The following is a 27,246-nucleotide window of genomic DNA, read 5'->3' as shown; positions in this document are numbered from 1 at the left end:
GGGAAATTAACATGGGAAATATATTTTGGGACTGTTGAGCGACAAATGGAACAGGGTCGGGACCCTATTTTAATACGGTCCCGACCTAATGGATCTATGGAAATGGAACAGGCGAAAATTGAAACAGGGAGGGGTCTCTATCTTTTTTTTAAAAAAAATAAAAAGGGGTAGGCAATGAAAGTCAAGGTCTTTTCGAGATATTGGAGTGGCCATGAAAAGGGCCTTTGGTTTTCTTCTTCTTCTAATTTCTTCTATTTCTCCACCAGCTTCTTATTTTCTCTCCTACACTTTTTCTATTCTTTTCTTTCTTTTCTTCCTCCTTTTTCTTCTTTTTCTCTTCTTTCTTCTTCTCCCCCTCTTCTTTCTTCCTCTTCTCATTTTCTTCTTCCTTTTCAATTTTTTCGTTCCATACTCTCATCCTTATCCTTTCCTCTTCATCCTCCTTTATTTCTTTCAACAGATCACTGATAATTTCCTTTACTTTTCTTAAATTGTTGATCTCCATCTTCACTCGATGGGGACTATAAGAATAGTGATATCGTTTAGGTTAACTAACATTTGCTCCATCATACCCAAATTGTCCATGACGTCTTGAAATTTTTTCATTTTGTGAAGTTGGTTCGAAGCCATCCTCTTTTTCATTCTTTGTAGAATGGTGCGAACGACGAACACTATGAGTTCTTATACGAAAAGCGCGGACGTGAAGGAAAACATCACCCTAAGACAAAACTTATATTATCTAGATCATCACTTAAAACGCGCGGACGTGAAGGAAAACATCCCCTACTTTTCTCATTTCATATTATCTACTATTCACATACATACGGCATCCACGTAGTCTGCGAAAATGCCTTTCTGCGTGGGTCCCCCTTGTGGTATTGTTGTGTCTTGGGAAAGTGGCAAATTTCGTACACTTCTAACAGTTGGCATCCCATGTCCATAGCTTTGAACAATTCTACGCTGACCCACGTCCCCGTCAAGGCCCGTTCTTCCTGGGTGTGATGACAAGGTTGATCTTGGTTACACGTTTCGGCACAAGTACGGCACAAGGGAAACATCAGTTTGCCTTGGCAATGGTGAGGTAAGACGGGATGGTATAGGTTCGTGGGAGGCAAAACTTTGCACTTGATCAAACCTTCGTACTGTCGAATGTTTTTTAGGTCGATGTGTTCCGTCAGCAAATGTGGGTGCCCTGCAGGAAGTGACAATATTTGCACACGTAGGGATACAGCGAACACACGTCCAAGCATTTGATTTCTTCTCCATTCTCTTCCTCGACTTGGTACAGCAAGCATGTGGCATTGGTCTTTCCTCCGTACAAACTATCCCTCGGGTTCAGGGGTTCCATGAACTGGTAACTTTCCACGAGGCGTTTAAACTCGGGATCGGTTTTCAAACGGTGATCGTATTCGTGTTCCCATATTTCCACCACTTGGTATCCTTCCTGTTCTAACTTTAGGCGTCGCTGACAAGTGGCCTGGTACAAGTATTCCATGGTTCGTTGTAAAAACTGATTTTTAGTGCCGCGGTCAGGGTAACAGACGGGACATCCGTGAAACAAGCAACCGTTAAACTCGTACACGATCTTGGGGTTTTCTAAGTCCCAGCCATCGACCGAATGCGTTCCGATGGTCTTTTCGCCCCCTCCGTTGCGGCCATGCTGAATCCATTTGTCTTCCTTGTCGCACAAGTAATGTAACCAGCGTAGGGCTTTGACCGAGTATTGATGTTTGACATAGTTGGGTCGTTTGAGGACTGATGACAGCCACGGTGTTTTCAGGCATGAATCGTTGCCGATCCACCAAGGAACACGCTTTGGCAATGGTGCAAGCTTCTTTCAAACGATCGACCCCTCCGTGTTCCATGAACAGTTCTCGAAATTTTCCACAGCATCGCCGTAAAACGTCAACGTCGGAACGACAATACTTTAACATTTCTTCCTGAAAGTCGAAAGCGTCGGAGGCATGGACCTGGTACCAAGCGTAGAAAGCTTCTCGTTGTTCGGTACTCATGTTGTCGGGGTCGTAATAGTGAGCCTCAGGCAAATGGGGTAGAACGGCATGTTGATTGGCTTCCGTATTGAAAAAGTATGGAAAGTACCCTTTAGCCATTTCTGTCATTCCAAACGTTTTAGGCATTCGACTCAAAGGCATGGTCAAGTAACTCATCGAGTCTTTAAACTGCACTTGTCCCACTTGCATGAAAATGATTTTGGCTCCGTTTAAAGTGACTTTAGGACGCTCGGTGCCATGTTCCGTATAGTATCTCAAAAGAAACTGTCCATCGTATCCGGAGAAATTGTGAGCCATCACCGTGGCATGACGATGACAATCTCCGTAACGTTCGATGTCCTCTTGGCTCCACGTCTCGTCGATTGGGCCTAAGACCCATCTGGCGAAATCGACTAGCGAGTTCGGTCCCCGAAAGATTTTTTCACTCCCTCCAGGAATCTTGCTGCAGTGAGGGCAATGACTGAAAATATGTTCTTGAATGCACTTCTCGCACGCTCGATGAGCCACGCAGAAATTAGCAATGTGAATGCCAGTCTCTTGCATGCATTCGAAATCGAAAAAGATGAAATTGCCTTTCTTCTTGTGTCCATCCTCTTTCTCTGGTTGGGGTTGATATTTTTGCACGTAGCATTCATGTTCCAAGTCCACGATGTGGTGACAAATGTGCCATTTTTTCTTTCCTGAACATACGTGTGCCTTGGCATTATTGGTAAGTATGCCTTGTCCGCACGTAGGGCACAATCTCAGCAGTTGACAAGCACATTTCTTCTGTGAACCTTGCGTCTTCAAATGTTGTTGGTAACAGGCTAGACTGACAAACGTGCGCAGACAAGTAGAGCAATGCAGTCGTTATTGTCCTTCGCTCAGACAGGGTGGAGAGGCCAAACATCCTGAGCATTTCGATCCACGATGTTTGTGTTGCTCTCGATTATTATAACCATAGTCACATTTCTCACAGTAATAACCGTATCCCAGGAATGCGGTAATACTGGTAATGGTATCGAAATGGTCATCGTGATGATAGAGGTGAATGTATTTTCCATCTTTAAAGTCTTGGCCTCGAAACAACAGAGGTCCACGCACTTCTTGAGGGTGCACTTTCAAGGTGTAGCGTGGAGCTAAGACATCTTGCAATGTTTGCATTTCAGGAATGCCACAGGGTGTGTCTGTGGACAGGCCGGCTTGTTGTAACAGGAGTTCTACTTCACTTCGTTGTTTGGCTCGCTCCGATTTTTGAATAGTTTTCCAAGTTCATTTCCATTCTACCGTGTCGTTCTTGTTGGTATAGGTTCGTCCCACCACAATAGCCCTGGCTAAACACATCTGGTCTTGAGAATTGTGAATTTGGACGAGGCTACGCTTAATGCTACGAAGGTCGTTCACCAATAACATCTTTTTGCGTCCAGTCCCTTGAGGAGGAGAGACGTGGGTCATAAACAGTGTGGCTTTTTCGTCGGTGATGTCAAACTGGTCATTGGATTGTTGTACGTGTTGAATTTTGTCCATGACTTTGGAAGGGGTCAATTCTGCAGGGCTACTAAACTCGATCCAAACAGGGGATTTCAAGCCGTCGTGTTGTATGGAAAGTCTCAAGCGATCGTCTTCTTTGGCTTGACATTGTGGCTTGAGTGTGGTGAGCAAAGAATCCCACATCTCGGTGATGAACCCTTCTGCTTTCTCTAACGGTACGTCGGACTTGAAATTTTTAAACTTCACCGTGTAGGTGTAAGCCGTGGTTCTAAATTTTCTAGAGAAGCGCTTTTCTGTCTCTCCAATGTGATAGTACTTTTCAGGGTTGACTAAGGGTGGTGAACTTTGTTTAGAGGAAGACTCTCTGGGCTTGAATTCTGGTTCACTCATGTCCTCTTCAAAATCACTGGCATGAAGTTGTACCAAGACTTCAGCTCTGGTACGAGGCGATAGATCACGTTTCTGCCTCTTACTTTCTTCTTCTTTCTTCTCAAATGAATTGGATCGTTTCATCTTGTAGCAAAAAGTCAAATGACTAAAGTTTAAACAGCATGGACTAATTTATAGTCATAGCAGACCAGCGTATATAAAGGGTATGTGTCTTGTCCTTTCGCTATTCATTTCACTCTCAAACCGAGCACAACGATGGAAGAGACTACACAAATCGAACATTTCATCAGAGCGTTGCGAGGGGTCATTAGAAAATTTTCTTCAGACCAGTCGTCGGACTACTCACCTTCCTTTCGAGATAAAAGTCAAGATACTTGCTATATCTGTCAGAAGAAAGGGCATTGGTCTTCAGAGTGTCCAGACCGTCAAAAAAGAAAAAAAAGGTGTTAGAAGAGACAAAAGTCAAGATACCTGTTATCATTGTCAAGAAAAAGGACATTGGTCTCCAGATTGCCCAAAAAAGAAACAAGAGGAGTCAGAAGAAGAGAGGGATTCTTCAGAGGAAAAAGAAGAGGAAGAAGAAGAGGAAGAAGAAAGCAGCCAGGTAAAGAAAAAGAAACAGGAAAAGAAAAGAAGAAGGGAAGAAAGTGAGGAGGAAGAGGGGGAAAAGACTGTGACGGTGAAGAAATTTAAAAAACAGACTAAACAATGAGACAGAAGAAGTGTATGAACCTTTTAACGTGTTATGTTGTGAATTGTGAATTGGATCGTAAAATTTGTACCAGAATAGAAAGTCTATAAAACGTAAGTGTCTTTGGGTTTTGATTTTAAAATAAGAACCTAAACTCACACACTCATACACATGTACTATAGGGGTAAAATGGTTATTTTTGATTTTGAATGGATGTTGGCAATTGAAAGTCTATCTCTTTTCGAGAGACGTGGGTGGCCCTGAAAAGGGCCTTTTTTGGTGTAGGGGTGAGTTTAAGCAATCAACTTTAACTGTCTTAAGCCTTTGCCACGGCCAAGGCCTACTTCTGGACTGCGTACTGTTGATGATGATTTGGTTGATATCACTAAGGGTGGCACGGTAGGCTTAGTCAGAGGGTTGGAGTGTTTAGCTCGGGAAGGTCGTATTCTCTTCGGTCGTGATAAAGAAGTCTGATACATTTGTTTCAGACTTCTTAACTCCGCTAAAATGTCTAACAGTACCGTGACCGTTTGATTTTCACACCCTTGTTTCTTTGCTACTGCTACTTCTTCTTGTTGTTTTTTTCTTACCTCTTCTTCTTGCTGCTGTTGCTGTAGGAGAAAAGCTTGTTCCGCTTCCTTTTGTCGTTGTATAAATTTCTCTAATTCTTCTTTCTGTCTCTGTCTAAAATTCTCCACGTGCGGTAATGAAGGAGAAGGTGGCGAAAGTTCCGGAACAAATTCTTGCGAGGTAAGAAAATCCACAAAATCCCAATTCACCTCTTCTGAAAGTAAGTCCGGGTTCCCTTGGGTAGTCTCCACTGCTGGTGCACCCCAATTTATCGTTTTCTGAGTTTCCGTCATGTTGAAAAACTGTCGCATGGATTGACTGCACACAGGCGCTAGCGAATCTATATAGACCACGTGACGTCACAGACTGTTCTCTTCCGATTGGACGTGGGCTGACTGAATTTTGTAACGCGTGTTTGGATTGGTCAATGAACTCAATCCGTTTCAATCCTTCCTCTCCCTATAAATAATCGCAGTTCACTGCATTCATTCACCTGTTCTCGGCGCCTCAACATGTGGACCGACGTTCAATCTTCTACGCTTGTGTCTTCGATGATGTTCAGGACGGACATACCGATGTATGTCCGATCCAAGTGGACAGTTGTCCATAGGACCGACACCAGCCTATGGATACGAAGCGTCAATGAGGAGAGGCAAGGATGCCTCAAGAGAGTACTATCTATGGCCCTACAGTTAGGCGAAGCTTAAGAAGAAGTCACAGATGCCCTTTATGTTAAGGGTATATTAGCATAAACACAAAGGCCCTTTTCAGGGCCACTCCAATATCTCGAAAAGACCTTGACTTTCATTGCCTACCCCTTTTTATTTTATTTTTTTTTAAAATAGAGACCCCTCCCTGTTTCAATTTTCGCCTGTTCCATTTCCATAGACCCATCAGGTCGGGACCGTATTAAAATAGGGTCCCGACCCTGTTCCATTTGTCAACAGTCCCAAAATATATTTCCCATGTTAATTTCCCCTTGTCGCTCAATAGTCCCAAAATAGATTCCCATGTTAGTTTCCCTTGTCGCTGTAGTGTCCCAGGCGTTTTCGTAATGTTAAATTTCCCATTGTCGCTATATCGTCCCAGGGGTGTTTTTAATGCTAATTCCCATTGTCGCCAGGGTATCCCACTTCACTACTTATACGTTGTCTCGTTTAACCTTTAGCCTGTCACAAGGATATGCTGAAAATCTCGCACTTATAATTCAGTTCGGCTTCAACGAGTCATTCGTTTGGTGAACATTTAGTCCAGATAAAAGGCATGCATGATCGCTACAGTGACATTAATGGATTCTAGTGCTGATCTGTGTTTTGCACTGTGCTCTAATCATGTACAAGTTTCACTTTTTCCACTGCTCTGACTTGCTTACGGTCGTCTGACGTCATTGGTCTGACCAAAGTGCAGTAAAGGTTATATCTTGGACAAACAGATACAGCATGGTAGACAAAAGGGAACTCAGCTTTTTGCCGTAGTTTATGCAAAATGAGAGACAGACGTTCTCCGTCTTTGTTCTTACTAAACACGTTTGATGACATAACTATGCTGCATTTTCTCTTATCATCGGTCGAAACCAACCTTTGATCATAGAGCCAAGCACTCGTCTGGCTCCTGCCATCTCACAACTTCACCAACCGATTGAAATGGATGTTTTGTGGGTGTTTGTTTTTAAACAAATGGATAATCCCTACTATTACTTGTTCCTTCCGCATGGACAACTAATCGTGTTAAATGTGTGCAAAAAAAAAATACTAATAAAAGAACACAAATTTTCAATACACGTGTTTGTATTTTTCAACCCACGCTCGTTTTAGTTTTAACGCTTATATATTACACCTGTAAAGTTCACACCTTTTACATTTTGTGGCAGTCAATGGACAACAAGAGACTATAGTGGACATTCAGAACGCTTACCTCGAAAAAACTCTTTAAACTAGCTGGACTTTGGTCTTTTAAAGTAGTGTTGTCATGGAACAACAACACAGGATCTCGGCATATTACTATCCAACACAATATAAATTAAGTGATACCTGTAAATACAGTCTCTTTTTCTCTTTGTCTCTATTATAAGCACATAAACATATTGCCTCTGAGAAATATCATGCAAATTAATCTCTTACCGTTCTTTATATTTCCCGCTTGCACTACTAAGGTGTCCCCGCCTGCAGTTGATTTGCCATCTGTTATCACAAATATTGCCTTGTTCGTCTCCTTTCGAACTTTCTGCTTCATTGCCATACTTCGTACTTTCGACAGGGCGTTCATAAGATTGGTGCCCCCTCCCTGTGCCTGAAGTGTTACAGCAACATGTTGGTTAATCGGATATCTTGCAGACGTGGATTGTGCGCAATAGTTTTGCATGATTTTTTTTTATTTGTTCAAAATTAAGAGGAATGTGTGACTCTTACACTTAAAATAGGGCGTTTAATACTATACTTAAATCGTTTGACATCATGAACCCAGAGCGTTTGTATAACACAAGTCACCCTACCTTGCTCAACCCAAACGCAATATACAAGCATGCCCCTAGGGTCAAATCCAAGTGGTAAAAAGACACCCAGAGTTAGCTGCATATTTGATTTTCTATTTTCATGCCCACCAGTTACACGGTGGGAATCTCAATATTTATAATTTAATATACATGTACATCGAAAGACCACCTCCAATAATATACCAGTGTGTTGTGTGACACTGCAAATGCAAGAACGCGTATAAACCCCCGTCTTTTCTCCGAATACCAAATCCAAATCCAAATCCTTAGGGTTTGGTATGCAGATGGGGAATTATCAGTAACTAGTAAATTTAATGGAGGGTGAGGGTGGCTATTTGTCGTTCAAAACTATATTTTATTTCCCAAAGCCTCTTTTTTAATATATCTCAACATCATATTGTGCTACACATTTTTAAGTGCAGGCATGTGAGTATTAATTAATTTCAGTTGTTATTATATGACCATATGGTATAATATGGCTTATACTAGCCTGATGATATATACCAATAAATCATACCGTATAACATGACACATATTATCCTGATGACATATACCAATAAATCATACCGTATAACGCTACACATATTATCTTGATGATATATACCAATAAATCATACCGTATAACATGATACATATTATCCTGATGACATATACCAATAAATCATACCGTATAACATGACACATATTATCCTGATGATATATACCAATAAATCATACCGTATAACGCTACACATATTATCCTGATGACATATACTAAGTAACAGTAAAGAGTGAAAAGCAACAAGCTTTGCAAAATTCAACAAATAATTTATTTCTCTAGAATACAAAGTAAAAATGAAAACACAAAAATTACGGTACTGCGAATTAAATCCCAAAAATAATCATAGAATTACAGACACAATTCCTAATAATAACATTTCTGAATAAACTTTAGTGGAAATCCAAATTCAGACCAACGCTTATATGCCCGTGGCGGCCTGTGTCGTGTTGTTGTACCAACAGCCCTTGGTTGAAACACAGTAATATAATTCCAGATTTGAATTCACTATGAATCCCAGTGAATTTATCTAGCCAAGAATATAATTTATTATAAGCACTCCGTATTTCCAGAGAAAATAATCACTGAATTAAGTAATTTGAAGAAATAAGTTTCAGCAAACATGAACTTCTGGTCACAACTATAATACGAAATTGATTCTGCTAGTTCTTAAAGCAGGAATGAATAATCTTTCCAGTGACAAGATTACATATACCTATACAGTATTACCTAATGAAAAATAACCTTCTAGAAAATTTACAAATGTTTACAAAACAAAAATGTTAGATATTATTAAAACGTCTGTTACTAAAACTTTAATATACAACCTGGACAATGTCAGGTATGCCAGGTAAATTTTAGGTGATATCAAATAACCCAAACAGAGACCCAAATAAACATGTTTACTTTTTTAATAATGATCCTGATATTAAACCCATACTCACAGACAATATTGTAGCAGGGTACTAGTTTATGACATAATCAAAAAATCAATAATTCAGGTCAAGTAGAAAATAAACTTGATTTTGGACAAGGTAAAGTCCAACATACATTGTTACATTGTAATAGCATATATTGAATAAACAAAATAAAAAATTAACTAACAATGTAAATTAAATATACATAACACTTCTCTTCATAAATAAAAAGAAAGATTTATGCAAAGTGAAAGTGCATATACTATTAACATGTCATTTCCCTTAACGTGCCTAATGTCAATATTATATTCCTGCAACATCAAACTCTACCTTAATGATCTCTGATGTTTGTTTTCCATCTTGTCAATGAAAGTCATGGGACTGTAATTACTTATGAAAATAATCGGAGAAGTAGCTGAACTAATATAGACTTCATAATGTTGCAATGCCAATATCGAAGCCAACCATTCCTTCTCGATTGTGGAATAATTTATCTGGTGCTCATTTAATTTCTTGGAAAAAATTCACACTGGATGATCTACACCATTTTTGTCTTCTTGAATCAATACCGCACATCACTTGCATTAACATATATTTTAAGTCATTGACTGAAATTTGGAGCTGAAAGAACTGGTGCACTCTTAAGTATGGCCTTTAATTTATCAAAAGCCTCCTAACATTTTACAGACCAATGAAACTTGGTTTTCTTGCTCAACAAATTTGACAGGGATTCAGCAACTATGAAAAAATTGAAACAAAATTTCCGACAGTATCCCAGCCATACCAAAAAATCGCATCAGTTGCATTTTACTGATTGGCATCACGAATTCAGAGATAGCCTTGACCTTAACACATATAGGTTTAACTTAACCATGGCTAACGATATGTCCTTGAATTGTAACATATGCAAGACAAAACTAACTTTCGGATAAATCAGTTGTCTAATTTGCATCTCTGAGCCTGTCAAAGAATTCGGAATTGTCTCTAGGTGATCTTTCAAGGTGCTGTTGTAGATGAAGACATCTTCGATGTAAGCATCACAATTATCTAGACCAGATGTAATCAGTTCACTAAACGTTGAAAAGTACAAGGTGAACATTACATCCCAAACGGCATTACTTTATATTGATAGGTCCATCTGGTGTCATGAATGCCGAAATTTCCTTTGACGTTTCTGTCAGTGGGATTTGTAGATCCTTTCAGAAGGTCAAAAAACAAAATTGGTGACATATTTTGCATTTCCGATTTTGCAGTCATCGGTTCATGGCAATGAAAATGAATCTGTTTTAGTCACACTGTTCACCTTTCTATAGTTAGAACACATGTGGAAAGTATTATCTGGTTTTGGATCTAGTATACATGGTGAACTCTAGTCACTTTTACTCGGTACTATGAATTCATTCTCCAGCAAATACTGAATTTCGTTCTTCAAACCTTCTTCTTTGAGAGGATTATTCCTGTATGGCTGTTGTTTCATCGGTGTGGAATCTAGAATTCAAACGTCATGGTTGATTTTATTTGTTTGTTTAAGAACATCTAGAAACAAGTGCTCATATTCAAGCAACAACGGTTGTAGTTCATTATTTTCTTGTTGCTGCAGATGTGAAAGCTTCTGGTCCAGATTATTCATAATTTCAGAATTCTGAAGATTGGTTACAACAAAGTCAATAAAGTATGATTGCATTCCATCACTTAAATCCTCACTGTGTGGAACACGTACAACTAAATTAATTGAATGATTAACCTGGTTATCTCTATCAACATACTCCTTTAACATATTTATATGACAAAATTGTTTTTGTTTTATTTTCCCAGGAATTTGGATGATATAATTTAGATCAATTACTTTCTTTTCAACTGTGTAAGATTTGGCCTGAAGAGGTTTGTGGTATGTGCAGGAGAACAAGGACTATATCACCAGGCTGAAAGCTCCTTTCCTTTGTAATATTGTCATTCGTTAATTTCATTTTTGACTGATTAGAGCTCAGATTAGTTCTTGCAACTAAACAAGTATTTGACAACTTGTATTTAAAATTGGAAACATAATCGAGAAGATTAATTTCTGTATATTTATTTTAAAGCAGATTCTTTTCTTTAACAATTTCAATGGTCCGCGCACAGTATATCCAAAACCTAGTTCAAATAGACTGAATCCTAAAGACTCTTGAACTGATTCCCTAACAGCAACCAAAGCAAATGAACCCTTTGTACCAAACGTTTCCAGAATCAAAACAAGATGACTTAGTCATATTTTATAAAGTTTGATGAAATCTTTCTTAAAGACCCTTGGCTTTCAGGGTCATAGCCGAAGACTTGAATTGCTGGATGCCTAATTCTTGCATAACGTGCTGGAAAATTCCAGATATAAAATTTGATCCTTGATCAGACTGGACCGATTTGGGAAGACCAAATTGTGTAAAACAAACTTTATCAAAGCTTTATACTATTGCTTTAGTTTTAATATTCATCAAAGGAATTGCCTCTGGGAATCTTGCACATGCACACATTGTGGTCAACAAGTATTGATTGCCTGACCTGGCCTTAGGTAAGAGACCGATACAATTTACCAGTATTCTGTTAAATGGTTCGTCAAATACATTAATATGTTGCAGATGAGCCTTAAGTACCTTCTGATTGGGTTTTCCTACCAATGACAAGTGTGACAAGATCTGCAAGATTTAAAAACATCACATTTAATTTTTGACCAATAAAAGTGATTCAAGATCTTGTGGCAAGGTTTAATGATCCCGAAATGACCAGCCAAAAGTGTTCCATGGGCCAACCTAAGAATTTCCTGTCTGTACGATTTTGTAATTACAATTTCATTGTTCACCGACCACTTGTCACCAGCAGGTACCACTGGTGGTCTCCATTGTCTTCTACGGACCCCATTTTTAACAAAATAACAAACAAGTACTTCAGTGTGCTTCAGTTTCGCTAATAACCCTCTGAAACAAACAGGAGCTCACGTGATCGTGTTTTCCTGTTCGACGACAAGTGATTGTCGTTTGTCATCCTGATTGGCATAAAGAGAATGAGTAGTTAAAAGAGGACCACTCTGATCAATACCCTTTGATTGATTCAAACTAGAAGTAAAAGTGACCTCATCAAAAAACCTAACAATTCATGTGTCAACTAAAGTGATACTTTCCGGATCAATATCATAATCAAGAGCTTTATTTGCCATAGCTCTAGTAACTGCACAACCTGGGTGTAAATCAGAGATTGTTTTCAATAGGATCTACTTTCTGATCCCAACAAAGCTTGTCAGTTACAAGTGGATTAACCATAAGCTTATCTCCAGCTAGGTCAATGCCTAGTAATAAATAAATACCCTCGATATGTAAAGGCCACACTGTTCGATTGGCACAGGTCCTTAGACTAAATCTAATAACAAATATACACAATGGAGAGGAACATAAACAAATCTGCACTCTACTCCCTGAATAAGAACACTCTCATGAGAAGAAGATTTCTCAGAAAAAGGCAAAGTACCTGATTATAAAAGACTCCGAGAATCTTCTGTGTGCCTATCATTTGTAATAGAGATAGGATTGGTAGAATCACCCATGAGTGATATAAAACACTTCCACGTGACTGATTCAAAATTCTCCATTGTACAAGCAGATCGGGCTAATTTGTCCCAATAAATATGTTACTTTCAACACATGACCGTGACGTTGTCCTCTTAGAAATAAGAGCATTTGGAATAGGTCTGTTTGTATCCTGTTTCTTAATTTTCAACATGTAGCAATCAGAAATAACGTGCCCTTTCTTCTTGCAATAGGTAGATGTGGGAAGAGATATGGACTTCACATCAGTCTTGTCAGAAACTTGATTTCTAAAAGCTGGGCCAGTCGAGGTTTGGAAGTGCTCTTATTAGATTAAAATAGTTTTCTTTTCCAGAAGACTTCTACGTGGAAGAGTTAGTGACAAAATAAACTTTATGAGCTAAGGAATACTTGTCAGCAATACGAGCAGCATTTTCAAAAGTTTCGACCTTATGTTCATCGAGGTAAGTCTTAACGTCACTATGGACATAGTTCTTGAACGTTTCAACTAATATGAGTTGAGGTGGATTGATAGCCTTTTACAGCAAAGGGACACTGGCATGCCTGGTCAACATAGTAGGCTGTAACCAGATTAGTCCACTATTTAGGTTTGAGTTGTTATTTCAGAATAATAATTGTAGTAGGATTTTAGTAGGCTTCTACTATGACTGCTCTTGAAACTAGGTTTTAATTAATTAACAAATGTTGTATAAACAATTGTTCACGGCGAGTAAATACCTAAATTATTCCACGAATTTCATAAATTTCATTTGGAGTGATCATAAATGAAGGATTGTATTTATCTCGTGAGGAAATATTACTGATTTTATTTTACGAATCTGTCGGATAAAGTATATATGACTTTGAAAACACTCTTATGCATCAATCATTACACCCATGCCGATCATTGTGCCCATGTCAGCCGTTACTCTCATACCCTTCACATTTGATTACTTGCCTTACAACTCAGATAATGGCAGCGCCACTAAACTGAAACACGCTACAAACGTACCGAAAGTGTTTCCTTGTTCTTTTCTCTATATCAACTTGATTTTGATAGAATAAGTCTAAATTAAGGGATAAAATATATCATTAATTAATACCCAAAATATGTAAGAGTGTATTGCCCTTCTGACATATTTGGTTTTAGGAGTTCCTTATAAATTAAACGCAGCTAGATTTACTACCCTTGGATACTTTTCTTATCAAAGATGAGTCAGTTTCTAATTTAAAAGCAGATTGCTGTCAAAGTGTGTATTTTATTGTTGTGAAGTTTATTCTGATTTTATTTTATTTTTAATATAGTGATTGAATTTTTTATGATTTTATTTTATTTTGAATATAGCGATTCAATTTATTTCCTTCAAAATTAATTTAACGTTGACCAATACTTCAATGTCCTTGTCTGCTGCTATGCTCTTCAGGGACGTCATTTCAAATGTTTTCGGAGGGGGGGGGGCAAAACTTGATTGGAGGGGGGCGCAAAACTTGATCCATGCAAATATCAACGCGCTGGCTCAGGCTGAATAACAGATTAGAGAGATAGTAATAGCAGGGGCGTCATTTCAATTTTTTGGGGTGGGGGCAAAACTTGACCGGCTTGTTAATTTTCGTATATAGGCTACAGCAGTTTTACAGCATATGCAAATTCCGGGGGGGGGGAGCACAATGCCCCTCCTGCCCCACCCCCAAATTACGTCCCTGGTGCTCTTCCATGTTTTTTTTTTTTAAGTTCGGTGTATGACTTATCGATAATCAGTATCGCGTCACAAATGAAAACGTGTTTTCATATATCCAATCAGAGCAAGGGGTACATAGATACATAACGGACGTCCGTGTACAGACTGGACTTAAACTTCATATTTTTCCTGGATTCCTTTAGTCCTGAAGCTTGAAAATTAGTTACACACTGAAAATACACTACATGAAGGGCAGTAGCGAAACGAAGGATGTTCAAGCATGGTATGTAATCAAACTCCATGACGTCATGAATCCTGTAAGATTCGGATGGTCAATTCTTATAATTACTAATTAATATCAAACTAATAAGGAATCTCATTAAATAAATTAATTCTAAACTATATTGTAACCAATGTTTACAAATATTGTCAAAACACATATGCATTAATAATTATTTCTGTTATGAACTATGAACTTGTAGATTTCCGCGTCATTTGATACGATTTCAGTAAATGTAAATGTTGTTTCAATCGAAGAGAAAGAGTAATTATCATACGTGTTACAGATAGAACAAGTTTGATATGGGAAAATTAACATAAATCATATAGTAGTAATTTGATAAATCAATCTATCTTTAGATGTTATATCTCTGAGAAATGTTTATTTTTCCCTTGTATTACTTTATGGACAAAATTATGTCAGCACTATTAAAACATAAATAAGTAATAGCAACATTGACGAATAAAATTTGTCGGAAATTTTTTTAAGATTCTGTACGTCCTAAAAATTATCATTGCGTCTGACAGGAAATAATACTGATTAAGCTTCCCGGGACTCCAGATTAGTCCGGATGATTAGGAACTTGTAATATAGCTTTATCCGGACTCATGGCGGTAACGTTTGTTAAATTTTATTTCATACTTATTTAATCAGTATTTGAAATATTTGTTTCTGTATGGTTAATATAAAATGTACTGGTTTGTGGTCACGTGACAATACGTTTTGTCATGAACACAAGGTCAATTATAAAATGTACACGAATACGTAGAGGTTTCTTTGTTTGTTTTGTGGGTTTAACGCTATTTTTCAGCAAATTACAGATTATACTTGATGGTAAGTATATTGGGTTGAGGAAGATCCTGAGAAAACCCAAAGAAGAACCACGTACCTACGGAAAGCTACTGGCAAGCTTTCTCAAACTGGCTGAGCGTCAGACTCGAACCGATCCAGGCAGAGGTGAGATGTGTGAGTGATCTGTATAGGTCAACGACCTAGACCACACTGCCGCCCGGGGACCCAAATATGCAGAGATTAAACAATACGTGATTTACGACACTCTTTATCGTCGCTATCTTCGTAATTATTTATCAGTATTATCGTTTAATTTTTATGCTAACTGTCTTTGTCCATGTCCACGTTGTACTAATCACATCATTCTCATTTTATCATCTTCGTTGGGGGCCCCGAGTGGCCGAGTGGTCTAACGCGCTGTCCGTTACGGATCACTGCCATCTCACCTCTGTCTGCGTGGGTTCGAGTCTCAGATTCAGCCAATGTGGGTATGTGAGAAAGCTTGCCAGTAGCTTCTCGTGGGTCGGTGGTTCTTTCCGGGGTTTTCTCGGGTTCTTCCTCCACCATTAATACTGGCCGCCATATATAGCCTATCGTGTGCTGAAAAATGGCGTTAAACCCTACAACAACAACAACAAAAATCATCTTCGTTGCTGTTGGTATCGTCCCGTAGTCATCATCGCCACCACTACCATTGTCGTCATCAGTATTACTATCATCATACTCAGCATGCCTACATCTTTTTGGGTTTTAACGTCTAAACTTTAATAAATTTACCTGTATTTCGGATAGCTTCTGTTCAAAAGCTTCTATGGAACGAATGTTAGGATCATCCAGATCGAACAGAACTACAGGGGTTTCGGCGTAGGTAATCACCGCGACACGTGTGCCAGCATTGCCTGAATAGGTAAATGAAGACCACAGATGCATGGAATGCGCTATTTATTCGTGGGGTGACAGTCTTCATGCATTTTATGGTTACTACAATGAACATGGATCCGTCGCAGAAACAAGAAGACCATCCTAATTAATGATCCGTCTGTGAAGACAATTAGACCTACTTCTAAATGAGTCATCTGTGTGTGGAGACAGTAAGACTCTTGCTAAGTACCACACGGCAAAAATCCCTACCCAATTAAAAGATAATAACAACCCCATCAAACTTGAAGAGAATAAAAGCCCTTCCCTTTTAGAAGATAACAACACCCCATCAAATTAGAAGAGAATAAATCCATATCCAATTAGAAGATAATAACGCGCCCTTCAAATTAACAGTAAATAAGACCCAGTTTTAATTACCGAGCAGTATGTGAGGATAATCAGACATCCTTCCTAATCATTGACCCATATGTATAAACAACAGAAGCTCCTTTCTAAAAGGTTATCCATCTGTGATGGCAATATATTCCCTTTCCTAATTATCCATCTGTGATGGCAATATATTCCCTTTCCTAATTATCCATCTGTGATAACAAAGGACCCACTTGAACTAATGTCATAAAAGGGCTTTGGCTTTTTATATCCCGTGATACACATCACAGCACCTATTCCCTATGAGTTTTGTCCACAAGCCACACACGATGAGCACCTTGTGGACTATAAGCATTAATAATCCACGAAAGTGAAGTGGCCCAAACAAGTCACGCAGTGACGCAGAGAAGCATCCGGCAAAACCGACTGACACAAATTGTTTTTGTTTTTACTCGACTTTTATTGTTTGTAAATCGGCAACCGCACGATTTCTGATTTGTGATTGGATGTGATTTTCCATTTCCGCCAGTACTGTCTCGAATTCGGCCATGCTAATTTTATTTGTCCTCGATAGCCGCATAATACAGTTGACTAATCACGCTGAGACTACCTGTACCACTGCAAGCAGGTCTGAAAGGATACGTGTTCGTGAATGTAATGGAATCTAAATTGATTTCGTTGACCAACAGATACACCAGGATGAATTTTTCACTAAGATATTCACTGGTGTTCCTGGTAACATTGTTAATGCAGCCGCGATATCGTCATCGACGTTTGTTTAATGAATGTGAAGAATTTCTTTGTTCCATGTCGATCACGAGATCAAGTAATCGCAGTTCGTCCACTGCTTGTTTGAACTCGAGTTGGATTCGCAGTAGGTGTTTCTGCGCGACATCTTGCACAATATAAAGACATGATTGTATAATACAACGTACAATTATTCAATGTTATCAAGAAAAAGAAATTCACAGATGTCCTTTAAAAAAAAATACCAAATATTTTAAAAGCTCCGCTTTTATCGTCTTTGCGTTTCCTGCAACATCTTACCATCGAAGCATAATGATATATTTCCAAAGTCAGTTCTTGCACCGTCATTGTTCCAGATGGATCAAAAATAAACTCAATTGTTGTTGAATATGAGTTTACGATGGCTAAAGTGGGATTGGTATTATGTGATTGAGCCATCGGCTGATGATCCACTTTGCTATAATGTTCTAAAGGATTTTCTAAAGCGTTGAGTGACGAAGAGTCATTGAGTGGCAACATCGCTATTGATTTCTTTTCCACTATCGGTGAAACACCTACCATTGATGATTTGGATGCAAACGAAAACAATTTTGTAGTGCATGACTATCTGATGCTTGATCACGAAATCAATTCCGAGCAAATATGTTCACGAGATCGACACAAAATCCACCGATGTAATCTATCTGACTCAACAATACTCACATGTGCTTAAAATAATCCATGACAATCATAACATGTTAATGATATTTAGTACAATTTACGCGCATGCCCTTGCAAGAATCCATTGGGCATGGCTTGCCGATGGCCACTCATGCAGTTCGTGACATGTTTGAGCGGATCACAAAGGAACCCATGATGGTTTCTTTTTACTATTGTCTGGACTGGACCTTCCAATCGCGTGGGTAATTATCGTGCGGGTCAGAAAGTAAATGTGACTTACATGACAATTTAGCAATCAAAAACAATTATATAAAATGTCTGCCAGTGAAGTCATAGAAGAGTATGAGAACCGCCGCCGTCAAACTCGTGAACACCATGAATTGATTCGTAAAGTTATTGTAGGTCGTAAGAGTGTCGAAGATACACATGGCAGTTGCAAACACATGCTCAAAACTTTAACGAAGCTGAGAAGATCTTTAGAAATCCAATACGTTTCGCTCTTAGTATGCCCGATATATGGAAAGATTAAGTGGTTAAATTGCCATGAAGTACACATGATAAAAACCCAAGCTACATGTGAACAGTGGGATTCTTGTCGAGAAACGCTTGAGGCATATCCGATTGGAGAGGAGGACCGAGGTGGAGGTTTATGGCAATTATATAAGTCATGATTATGTACCTGTATTGCAAGAACCACCCTCACGGACTCGGAAAAACACACAGAGAAAGAAATTGGACAAATGTATCAACAACAACATGAATATGAGGAACAGAAGGATAAAGAAAAACGTGCATATCGTGAACAACAACAATGTGCATGATGAATAACAGGAAAGTACATTTGAAGAACACTTGAAAGAAAAATTTCTAAGACGTGCACATGCACCCAAAAGCAAAGTTACCTATGTCTCTCCACCAGAACAACTGTACAGGAACAAATGACAGAAATACGTGCAACTATACGCCAACCAAAACTCGTATCACCTTCTGCACAAGCACCAGAAAAAGAAGAACGTAAACGAATAAAACAGTATATATGGTAACAACCTAAACTTTCATTTCGCACAGATAAGAAACAATCCGACTGGATAGACAAACAATTAAAAAGGTGCCGCCAGCCACAACAAAGAACAGACAAAGAAAAAAACAAGGAGAGGGTGTGGTGGACTGTGTGACCCTACTGACCTGGTGGATCGACTGGAAACACTTATGGGATCAATTCGAGCAGACAACAACATACCCGAAATAATTAAGTATGCCACATCGATTTGTCAGTCACTGCTCGCCAATGATATTATGGACAAAAACACATATTGAGCACTGATGCATGAACTGATTGAAGATATCAACGATGTACACCACGAACGAAGTTTGTACATCGATGATGACTGCTGAACGATTGCGTCGCTGCGTGTGCTACGCGGAATGTATGCTGCGATGCAACAGGTCGTTAGAAATACAACCAAAAGCATTATCTCAATGACCATAATTTCATCAACTAAACCCGAATTCAGTTTGACTTTTTCTGCACCTCTTACTGGTGAGGAATCAATTACACTTGAGATCGCACTAGCGTTGCTGCGGTGTATTGCTGTCGGCTTAATATCCTATCACAGCCGTTTGGTAGTTTGCAAGCGAATAATTTATTTAAGTTTTTAACAGATACTGCTATCACTTAGCATAATACTGAACTTCCCTCTGGCGTCTACGACATGGAATCGATCAATGAAGAAATTCTACGAAGAATCACATGAATAGCCTAGAGACTCTGAAATTTGTGTACGTGCCAATGAGTTCGCACTCAGTTCTGTCACCGTTGATGAATCTCAGTCGTATGCGGTTGACATTGCACGGTCATCAATAAGATCAAGTCTTAGGTTGTTATGACGATACTTCAGGTGATAACGATTTTTACGTATGATATATCGCGCCTGATGTTGTGTTAGAATTACCTCAACAACACAAATCAATGCAACCTGTGATGCCATCAGCTGTAATTATAAATGCAGGTCTGAATCTATAAGCGTATTTGTTCAGGGTTATATACTGTTTGATTTTTCACCAACCATGGAACCAGGCGATTTGATAGCATTTACGCCTGCGGAACCACTGTACATTCAATGACATAATAATCGGCTGACAGATATCCGTTTTACCCTTGTGGATCAAGCTGGGCACGTTATAGATCTTCAAGGTGAATGTTGAAGATACAGCTGTACATTAGAGGTATCCCTGACATTTAAATAGAATAATAACAGTCATACGTGGACGTGTAAGACCCGTGCGTGTTGTAAAAGTGAGAATACCCGTTTACGCGACACATTATTGAACTGGCATAGGTGACGTTGTCCATGGATTGCTTACAGGCGCAACAAAGTTGCACACGGTATTGTCATCGCTCGCTGCACCAATCGCTAAACAAGTTGCACAGTGAGTCGTTGATAGCATCAACGCTGTTCCTGTGGATCGGATGATACAACTCGGATTATAAGTGGCTCAGTCGCTTCGAGATCGACTACAACAATAAGTGACTCTAGCACCACCAAAAGCGGTTACGTAAGGTAAGGTAACCTGCGAGAAAAACAATGGCGGTTACCGTGGTTTGTAAAATCATTAATGAAGCTACACAACAACAATTACTCAGATTCGGTGATTGTAAACCTTACAATTGGAAGTGGATTACGGTTGAGGATGTGAGTGGCAGTGGCTGTTTTCTCCGGTCACTTCTCTACGTGACTGGGTCGGGCCACTTCACTTTTGTGGATTATTAATGCTAATAGTCCTTGGTTTGCACATCGTGTGATGCTTGTGGGCAAAAGACAATGGAGTTAGAGGCTGTGAAGTGTATCAGAGAAAAAAGATTAAACCGCATTTATGACACTGCTATTGCTAATCATAAGAAATAAGACCCATCCTAACAAGAAAACAATAAGACCCACTAAAGAATGATCAGTCTGTAAATACCCTAATTAAAGACCCGTATGTGTTGAAAATAAGATCACCTTTGTTTAGTCATCTGTAATTGTTGACACTATGAATCCCTTCCAAATCAGTGATCTGTCTGTGCAGACAGTAAAAAAAAAACTTTCAAATTTATATCTGTCTTTGTTGAGAATAGGACAAGTTCCTAATTAGTGATCTGCCTGTGTTGACAATTAGACACCTTTCCTAATAAGTGATATATCGGTTGACTATAATTCGAGATATGTCTGTGTTGACAGTAAGATCCCCTCCCTAATTAGACAATAAGACCCATTCCTAATTAGTGATCTATGTTGTCAGTAAGACCCATTCCTAACTAGTGATATGTGTTGACAAATAAGACCCATTCCTAATTAGTGACTGTTTTAACAATGAGGCCCATTTCTAATTAGTGATCTGTGTTGAAAATAAGACCCATTCCTAATTAGTGATCCGTTTTGACAGTAAGACCCATTCCTAATTTGTGATCTGTGTTGCCAGTAAGACCCATTCCTAATTAGTGATCTGTATTGAAAATAAGACCTATTCCTAATTAGTGATCCGTTTTGACAGTAAGACCCATTCCTAATTTGTGATCTGTGTTGCCAGTAAGACCCATTCCTAATTAGTGATCTGCGTTGACAATAAGACCCATTCCTAATTAGTGATGTGTTGCCAATAAGACCCATTCCTAATTAGTGATCTGTGTTCACAGTAAGATCCATTCCTAATTAGTGATATGTGTTGAGATAACGACCCATTCCTAATTAGTGATTGGTGTTGAGAGTACGACCCATTCCTAATTAGTAATCTGTGTGCATAGTACGCCCCATTCCTAATTAGTGGTCTGTGTTGAGAGTACGACCCATTCCTAATTAGTGATTTGATTTGACAATAAGACCCATTCCTAATTAGTAACCTGTTTTGACAGTAAGACCTATTCTTAATGAGTGATCTGTTTTGAGAGTACGACCCATTCCTAATTAGAGATCCTTGTTGATAGTAAGACCTCCCAATCGATTATCAGACTGCAAAGTCAGGAAGACCAGCTTCCTGTTGAGTCACCGTTTGTGACAACAAGGGGACCCAATTCCTAATTAGAATGCAACTGGGGCCCTATTCTTACTAGAAGACAATGAGACCCGCTTCCTAATTAGAAGATAATAATATCCCCGTCCTAATTAGAAACAATATGACCCCCACATGTTTAGTGATCCGTCTGTGGAGACAATAAGACCCCTTTATATGTATTGATGTATCTCTGTAAACCATATGACTCTCTGTATATTTTGTGATCTGTCTCTGTCGACCATATAACCACCTTTATACTTAGTGATCTGTCTCCGTCGACCATATAACCACCTTTATATTTAGTGATTTGTCCACAAATACAATAAGACCCCCATCCTAATTAGAAGTAGATCCAAGAATATAAGTTCCCCCAAAATGTCAACTTGTCAAAACCACGAAAATGTATATCCACGAACATAAACGAAGTCATTGTACATATATAAATAATACAAGGTTTAACGGCACATTAGCACAGTACTGGCTATATAGCGCCTACTAAGTTTAGGTATCCCCCCCAAAAAAAGGGTATACAGAATAAAGATAAAGGCAATGAGGTTCATTCATTCAAATGGATTACCAGATTTGTTCCGTTATTTATTTATGGATAGATGGCTTGATCGCTTGATCGATTGATTGAATGATTGATTTATCCAAAGGTCGATGGAAATACAGTGCATAGGTTGGTTTGTAAGTACAGAGGTAGTTAGATAGATAATAAGTAAGAAATAAGTAAGAAGATTATTTGGAGATGGGGATAGATAGATAAGTAGGTGTAAAAGAAAATATTGATATATTACACGTATTTATAATACTGAGGTGGCTGTAATATTGATAAGAATCATAAAAGAAGTGTTGCATTATACAGTTCAATACTCACATAAGACGTTATGTAGCATAACTGAAACTATTTCTACTGAGAGTCCCTGTTTTCTGAAACCAAAAGGTGTGTGTGTTTGTTCACCTAAGAGCATCAATAAAGATGATGCGAAGCGCTCGAAGGAATAAACCATGGATATCTTTCTGATCTTCTGTTATATTAACTAATTTTTCTATGTATTATCCGACACATGGACAGATTCATTTTTTCATGTAGATAGATAGATAGATAGACAGACAGACAGACAGATAGATAGATAGATAGATAGATAGATAGATAGATAGATAGATAGATAGATAGATATATGTCTATAAAGGGCCAACAAAAAAGTATGCTTGTGCAGATATATTAAAATGGAGTCTAAATGTATGAGTGGAATGATATAAAGTTTTCATTAATACTGATCTTATATTTTGGTGTCTTTCATATGAAGGTTTCTGTTAAAAACGTTTTCACTGTCCATGACTATGAAGATTTAGAGACATTTGGCCCTTGACATATGTTATGAAAAACGTTCAGTGAGCTATAAAGACGTATGTCTTACCACCGTCTGGTTCACTGGAAATATTGAACACTTTCATAATCTGAACCATTAGTTTCTTGGATTTGTTCAGGTTCATCTCCGAAATACTACTAGATCTGTCCACTAGGAAGTACAGTTCCAATCCATTTTTCCCGGGGCTTAAACGGGCTGAAACAAATCGTAGTGAAACTTTGAATTATCGGAGCAATTTTTTTATATTTTTATAACGGCAATATGTAGCAGCAGTAGGGGGTGAGCAGAGAAAATGGCGGTCAGAGGGGGGCGGGAGAAAAAATCAGGAGAAAAAAAATACATGGAACCGTTGGAATGACCAACGAACAGTAATAAAACTTATATGTGACACATCACGATGTTTTTTATGTGCCATAAAATTTGAATATTTTTATTTTATATGAGCAAAATAGCAAAGGGGTGAAGACGAAATGAAAATGACGCAAAAACGTACAAGGCCTTGTTTCAGTAATCAATTCATGGGGTCTCTTCATGAGGTACCACTTGGTCAATTGAGTGATCATTTGCTTGGCCAATTGAGTCGTTACTTGATCAACTTTTTGTTATGTTTCTCTCAATGTAATCCTCGGTGCTTTTTATTTTGACATCTTCAAACGATTTTGTTATTTCAAATTATCTTTCAACGCACGATACTTTCTTCCACCACAAGCTACACATAACTGTGTTCTTCTCTTAACGCCAACTTCACAATTTAGACATGGTTTGGGCCGGTACTTTCACGTAAATGAAGCGCACAATAATAATTGCGACATTTTTTTCCACATTGAATAGCTGACCCCATCATCAGCCACTTAAAACTATGATATGTCTGATTTAACATTAGCAAAGGTCTAATTAGATGAAAGTTCATTTAGATATAATTGCAATGCCAGTAACTGGTACAGGAAAGTAACATTTCCATTAGTCAGAATGTTACCACGTGATCAAAACGAATTGCGTTCATTTCTGTATGAACTGTAAGGAGAACTACTTTTCCACTTCTATAAATAGAGTCACGTGTACAGCATAAGATAAACACCGCCAGTTAAGGCAGACATGAAGTAACCATTAAAGAAAAACAACATTCTAACAAACAAACAAAAAATAATTGAAAATATTTGGCTTCCATTGGTTGAAGGACTAGTATTATGATGACCTTATTGCGATCAATCTGGACATCCCAAGTGCTATAAATAGATCCTAACATAAAAACCACAAACATGTATTACTACGCTCAATTAAGATTTCTGTTTTTAATGATGCAAACAAAATAACATAACGAATAATTACAATTTCAATTATAAGAGTTTAACGTTGTTTTTTCTGAGTTCATCGTGGTATAAACTGTCAGTTGTCGACTCACACAGCTTACATAACGCCCTTCGGGCGTTATTTTGCTGTGTCAGTCGGCAACTGACAGTTTATACCACGATGAACTCAGAAAAAACAACGTTAAACTCTTACATAATGTATAAAATATATTAAAGAAAAGTGATCATTTTGCATGGGACGATGGAATGAAGCTAGATTACTGCAACAAAAGTATCAAGAGCTCAATGGGAATAAAATCACATTACCAACATCAAAAACAGATTTGAATCTCATAAAAAATACATTAGATCACTAGAAGCATCACACTATGAGTTTATAAGGTTATCCAAAATTGAGCCAGAGCACATCACCAAATCAGAATTTGACAGATTAGAAGGTGACAGAAATCAAATACCTCTGAGTTACACCTGCATGATTTTATCAAACAAGCAAAGAACGTTTCTTATCCCCAACATTTAAGATCGATGGCGATGGAACATTTATTGATTCCAAAATGGATGACAAACGAGCATCTGCTATCGTTAATAATCTTGTTGATGACAGCAAGTATATCTTCAGAATACAATTTATTGCTGAACATGTTAGTGAAGATGGTCCGACTTGGATTATTCGTGATAACTCGGCCTTGTTAAGGAATCATGGCGACATCACAATGTCGTCATAACAGATAAAAATCCTAAAGCACATATTTTCACCGGATATGACAAACCATGCTATAATAACGCATATCCGGTTTCCGCAGTTGTCTATGTGCTGTATCGTTTGAATGAACCAGACATAGCTAGTCTTGCTACAATGAAAACACGCATTTTAAATTGTGTGGCTCAGCGTATCATTGAGCATTTCGTAAACTCAAAGCGCGGTAACAAATTAACGGAATCAAGAACATAATTTTTTTAAAAATGGGAAAAATATGTCAATACAGCTGGAACTCGCATAGATGACATAGCTGAGTTATACAAACAATTAATGTTTCCGCTAACTGTAAAAATAGTAGCAAATGAATTTTTATATAACTCGAACAAATATAGAATACGCGGTGTTCCAATAACCATTATAGACCATAATTGGCATGCGTGGACAGAAGCAGTAACGAAATTTCCGAGGGAGAGAATAATACGATTTTATGACGGCGAACGCTACGAATAAATCTACAACATAAGTAAGCGTTACTCTGTATCGGTCTGGCTATTTCACGGAGATGACCCTGAGTCGGATGAATCAACATTTGACCAGTTTATTTTGCCGTCTGGAGTTCTTGATCGGAAGGATTCACTCCAACATGCTATGAAAAAGATTGCAGTAAAATATGACGGCGACAATGATGATTTACTCGTTAACTGTTTTACAGCGTCGTCCGTTGTGGCGCTTATAGCCCAACAAAATATATTTGGCGTCCAACTCCAAAAAAAAAATCATCGATGATATATCACAATCTTGGTTTGCGTTTTACCATAGTGGTCTCTGGAACACGAAATATAATCCATCTGATATGATCTCAGTTGATAACGTATCTGCTTATCCGGCGGTTTTTCTTGGACTTGGCGAGTGTCATCGTTATTGTACACAATGACAAAATAATCACTGCGCCTGTTGTAACACAATAATGTTGTGGCAATATTTTCCTAATGACGTAAGATAATGTACCGTGGACATAATTGATAAATGTCTCTCTGACGTGTTTTGAATGTAAAAGATGTAGAGGACCTTCGTTCCTCAGCGCATGTGATACTTGTTAGCGTTTTTTCTTTATTGGCGCGTGGGGAGATCGGCTATCTTCTGCGACGCCGTATCTAAGCTGGTGGTAACTGTGTGTTTTTAGGGATTACCAGTAATTGTTTACGCATAAATCCACGTTGAGGAGCTGTTGAATCTAGTCTATAGATTGGTGGCGGCGTAGTAGATCTTACCACGCTGTAAATTTTATGTGGTGTTACACTTCACACGGAATCAGTTGCTCTTGCTGAACCAACGTCAAGTTCACCAGGTTCATATAATTACCTCACAGTGTCTTTACTACCCAATACTGGTTGTTGTTTCTGATCTGGTGATTTTCGTCGTGGTATGCGTTTTTTTCTTCCCGCAATTGCATCGACAGGTTTCATGTTAATTCCACTCATGTCCTCGTTGTTTAACGTGGCAACCACATGAGGTAGTCTGGCAACCCATTCACGAGATCTGATCTGAACGTGCAGTTATTCTTGCGCATGTTGATGTCCAAAGAGTCGCTGTGCAAGTGTTTGATTAAATCGTTCAATGATTACCTGATCGCCATGTATCGTGGTGTGTCCACGTCTGATCTTAACGTGTTGTTGTTGTATAATCGTCGTTAATGCGTCGATAAATTCTCTGCTACGATCAACCTGTAGCAATTGTGACCATCGCAGGCAAAGATGTGGATAGAGTCCATGTTGATAAATTCGTTCAAAAC

General features: G+C 38.4%; 1 protein-coding gene across 1 annotated transcript in view; it reads right to left on the bottom strand.

The window, feature by feature from the left end:
- LOC149778509 (complement factor B-like) overlaps positions 1–27,246 on the bottom strand; it is a 74,791-nt gene that overhangs the window by 31,092 nt on the left and 16,453 nt on the right. Inside the window, exons 5-7 of the mRNA XM_089939392.1 lie at positions 23,493–23,639; positions 16,159–16,280; positions 7,254–7,422 (exon numbers count right to left, since the gene is read on the bottom strand). Of these exons, the coding sequence (XP_089795518.1) occupies positions 7,254–7,422; positions 16,159–16,280; positions 23,493–23,639 (438 nt within the window). The remainder of the gene's footprint in view (positions 1–7,253; positions 7,423–16,158; positions 16,281–23,492; positions 23,640–27,246) is intronic.

Source organism: Sinohyriopsis cumingii, chromosome 17 (genome assembly GCF_028554795.1).
Source record: "Sinohyriopsis cumingii isolate HCF-2022 chromosome 17, ASM2855479v2, whole genome shotgun sequence".
Lineage (NCBI taxonomy): Eukaryota > Metazoa > Mollusca > Bivalvia > Unionida > Unionidae > Sinohyriopsis > Sinohyriopsis cumingii.
This window is presented reverse-complemented; position numbering and strand designations above follow the sequence as displayed.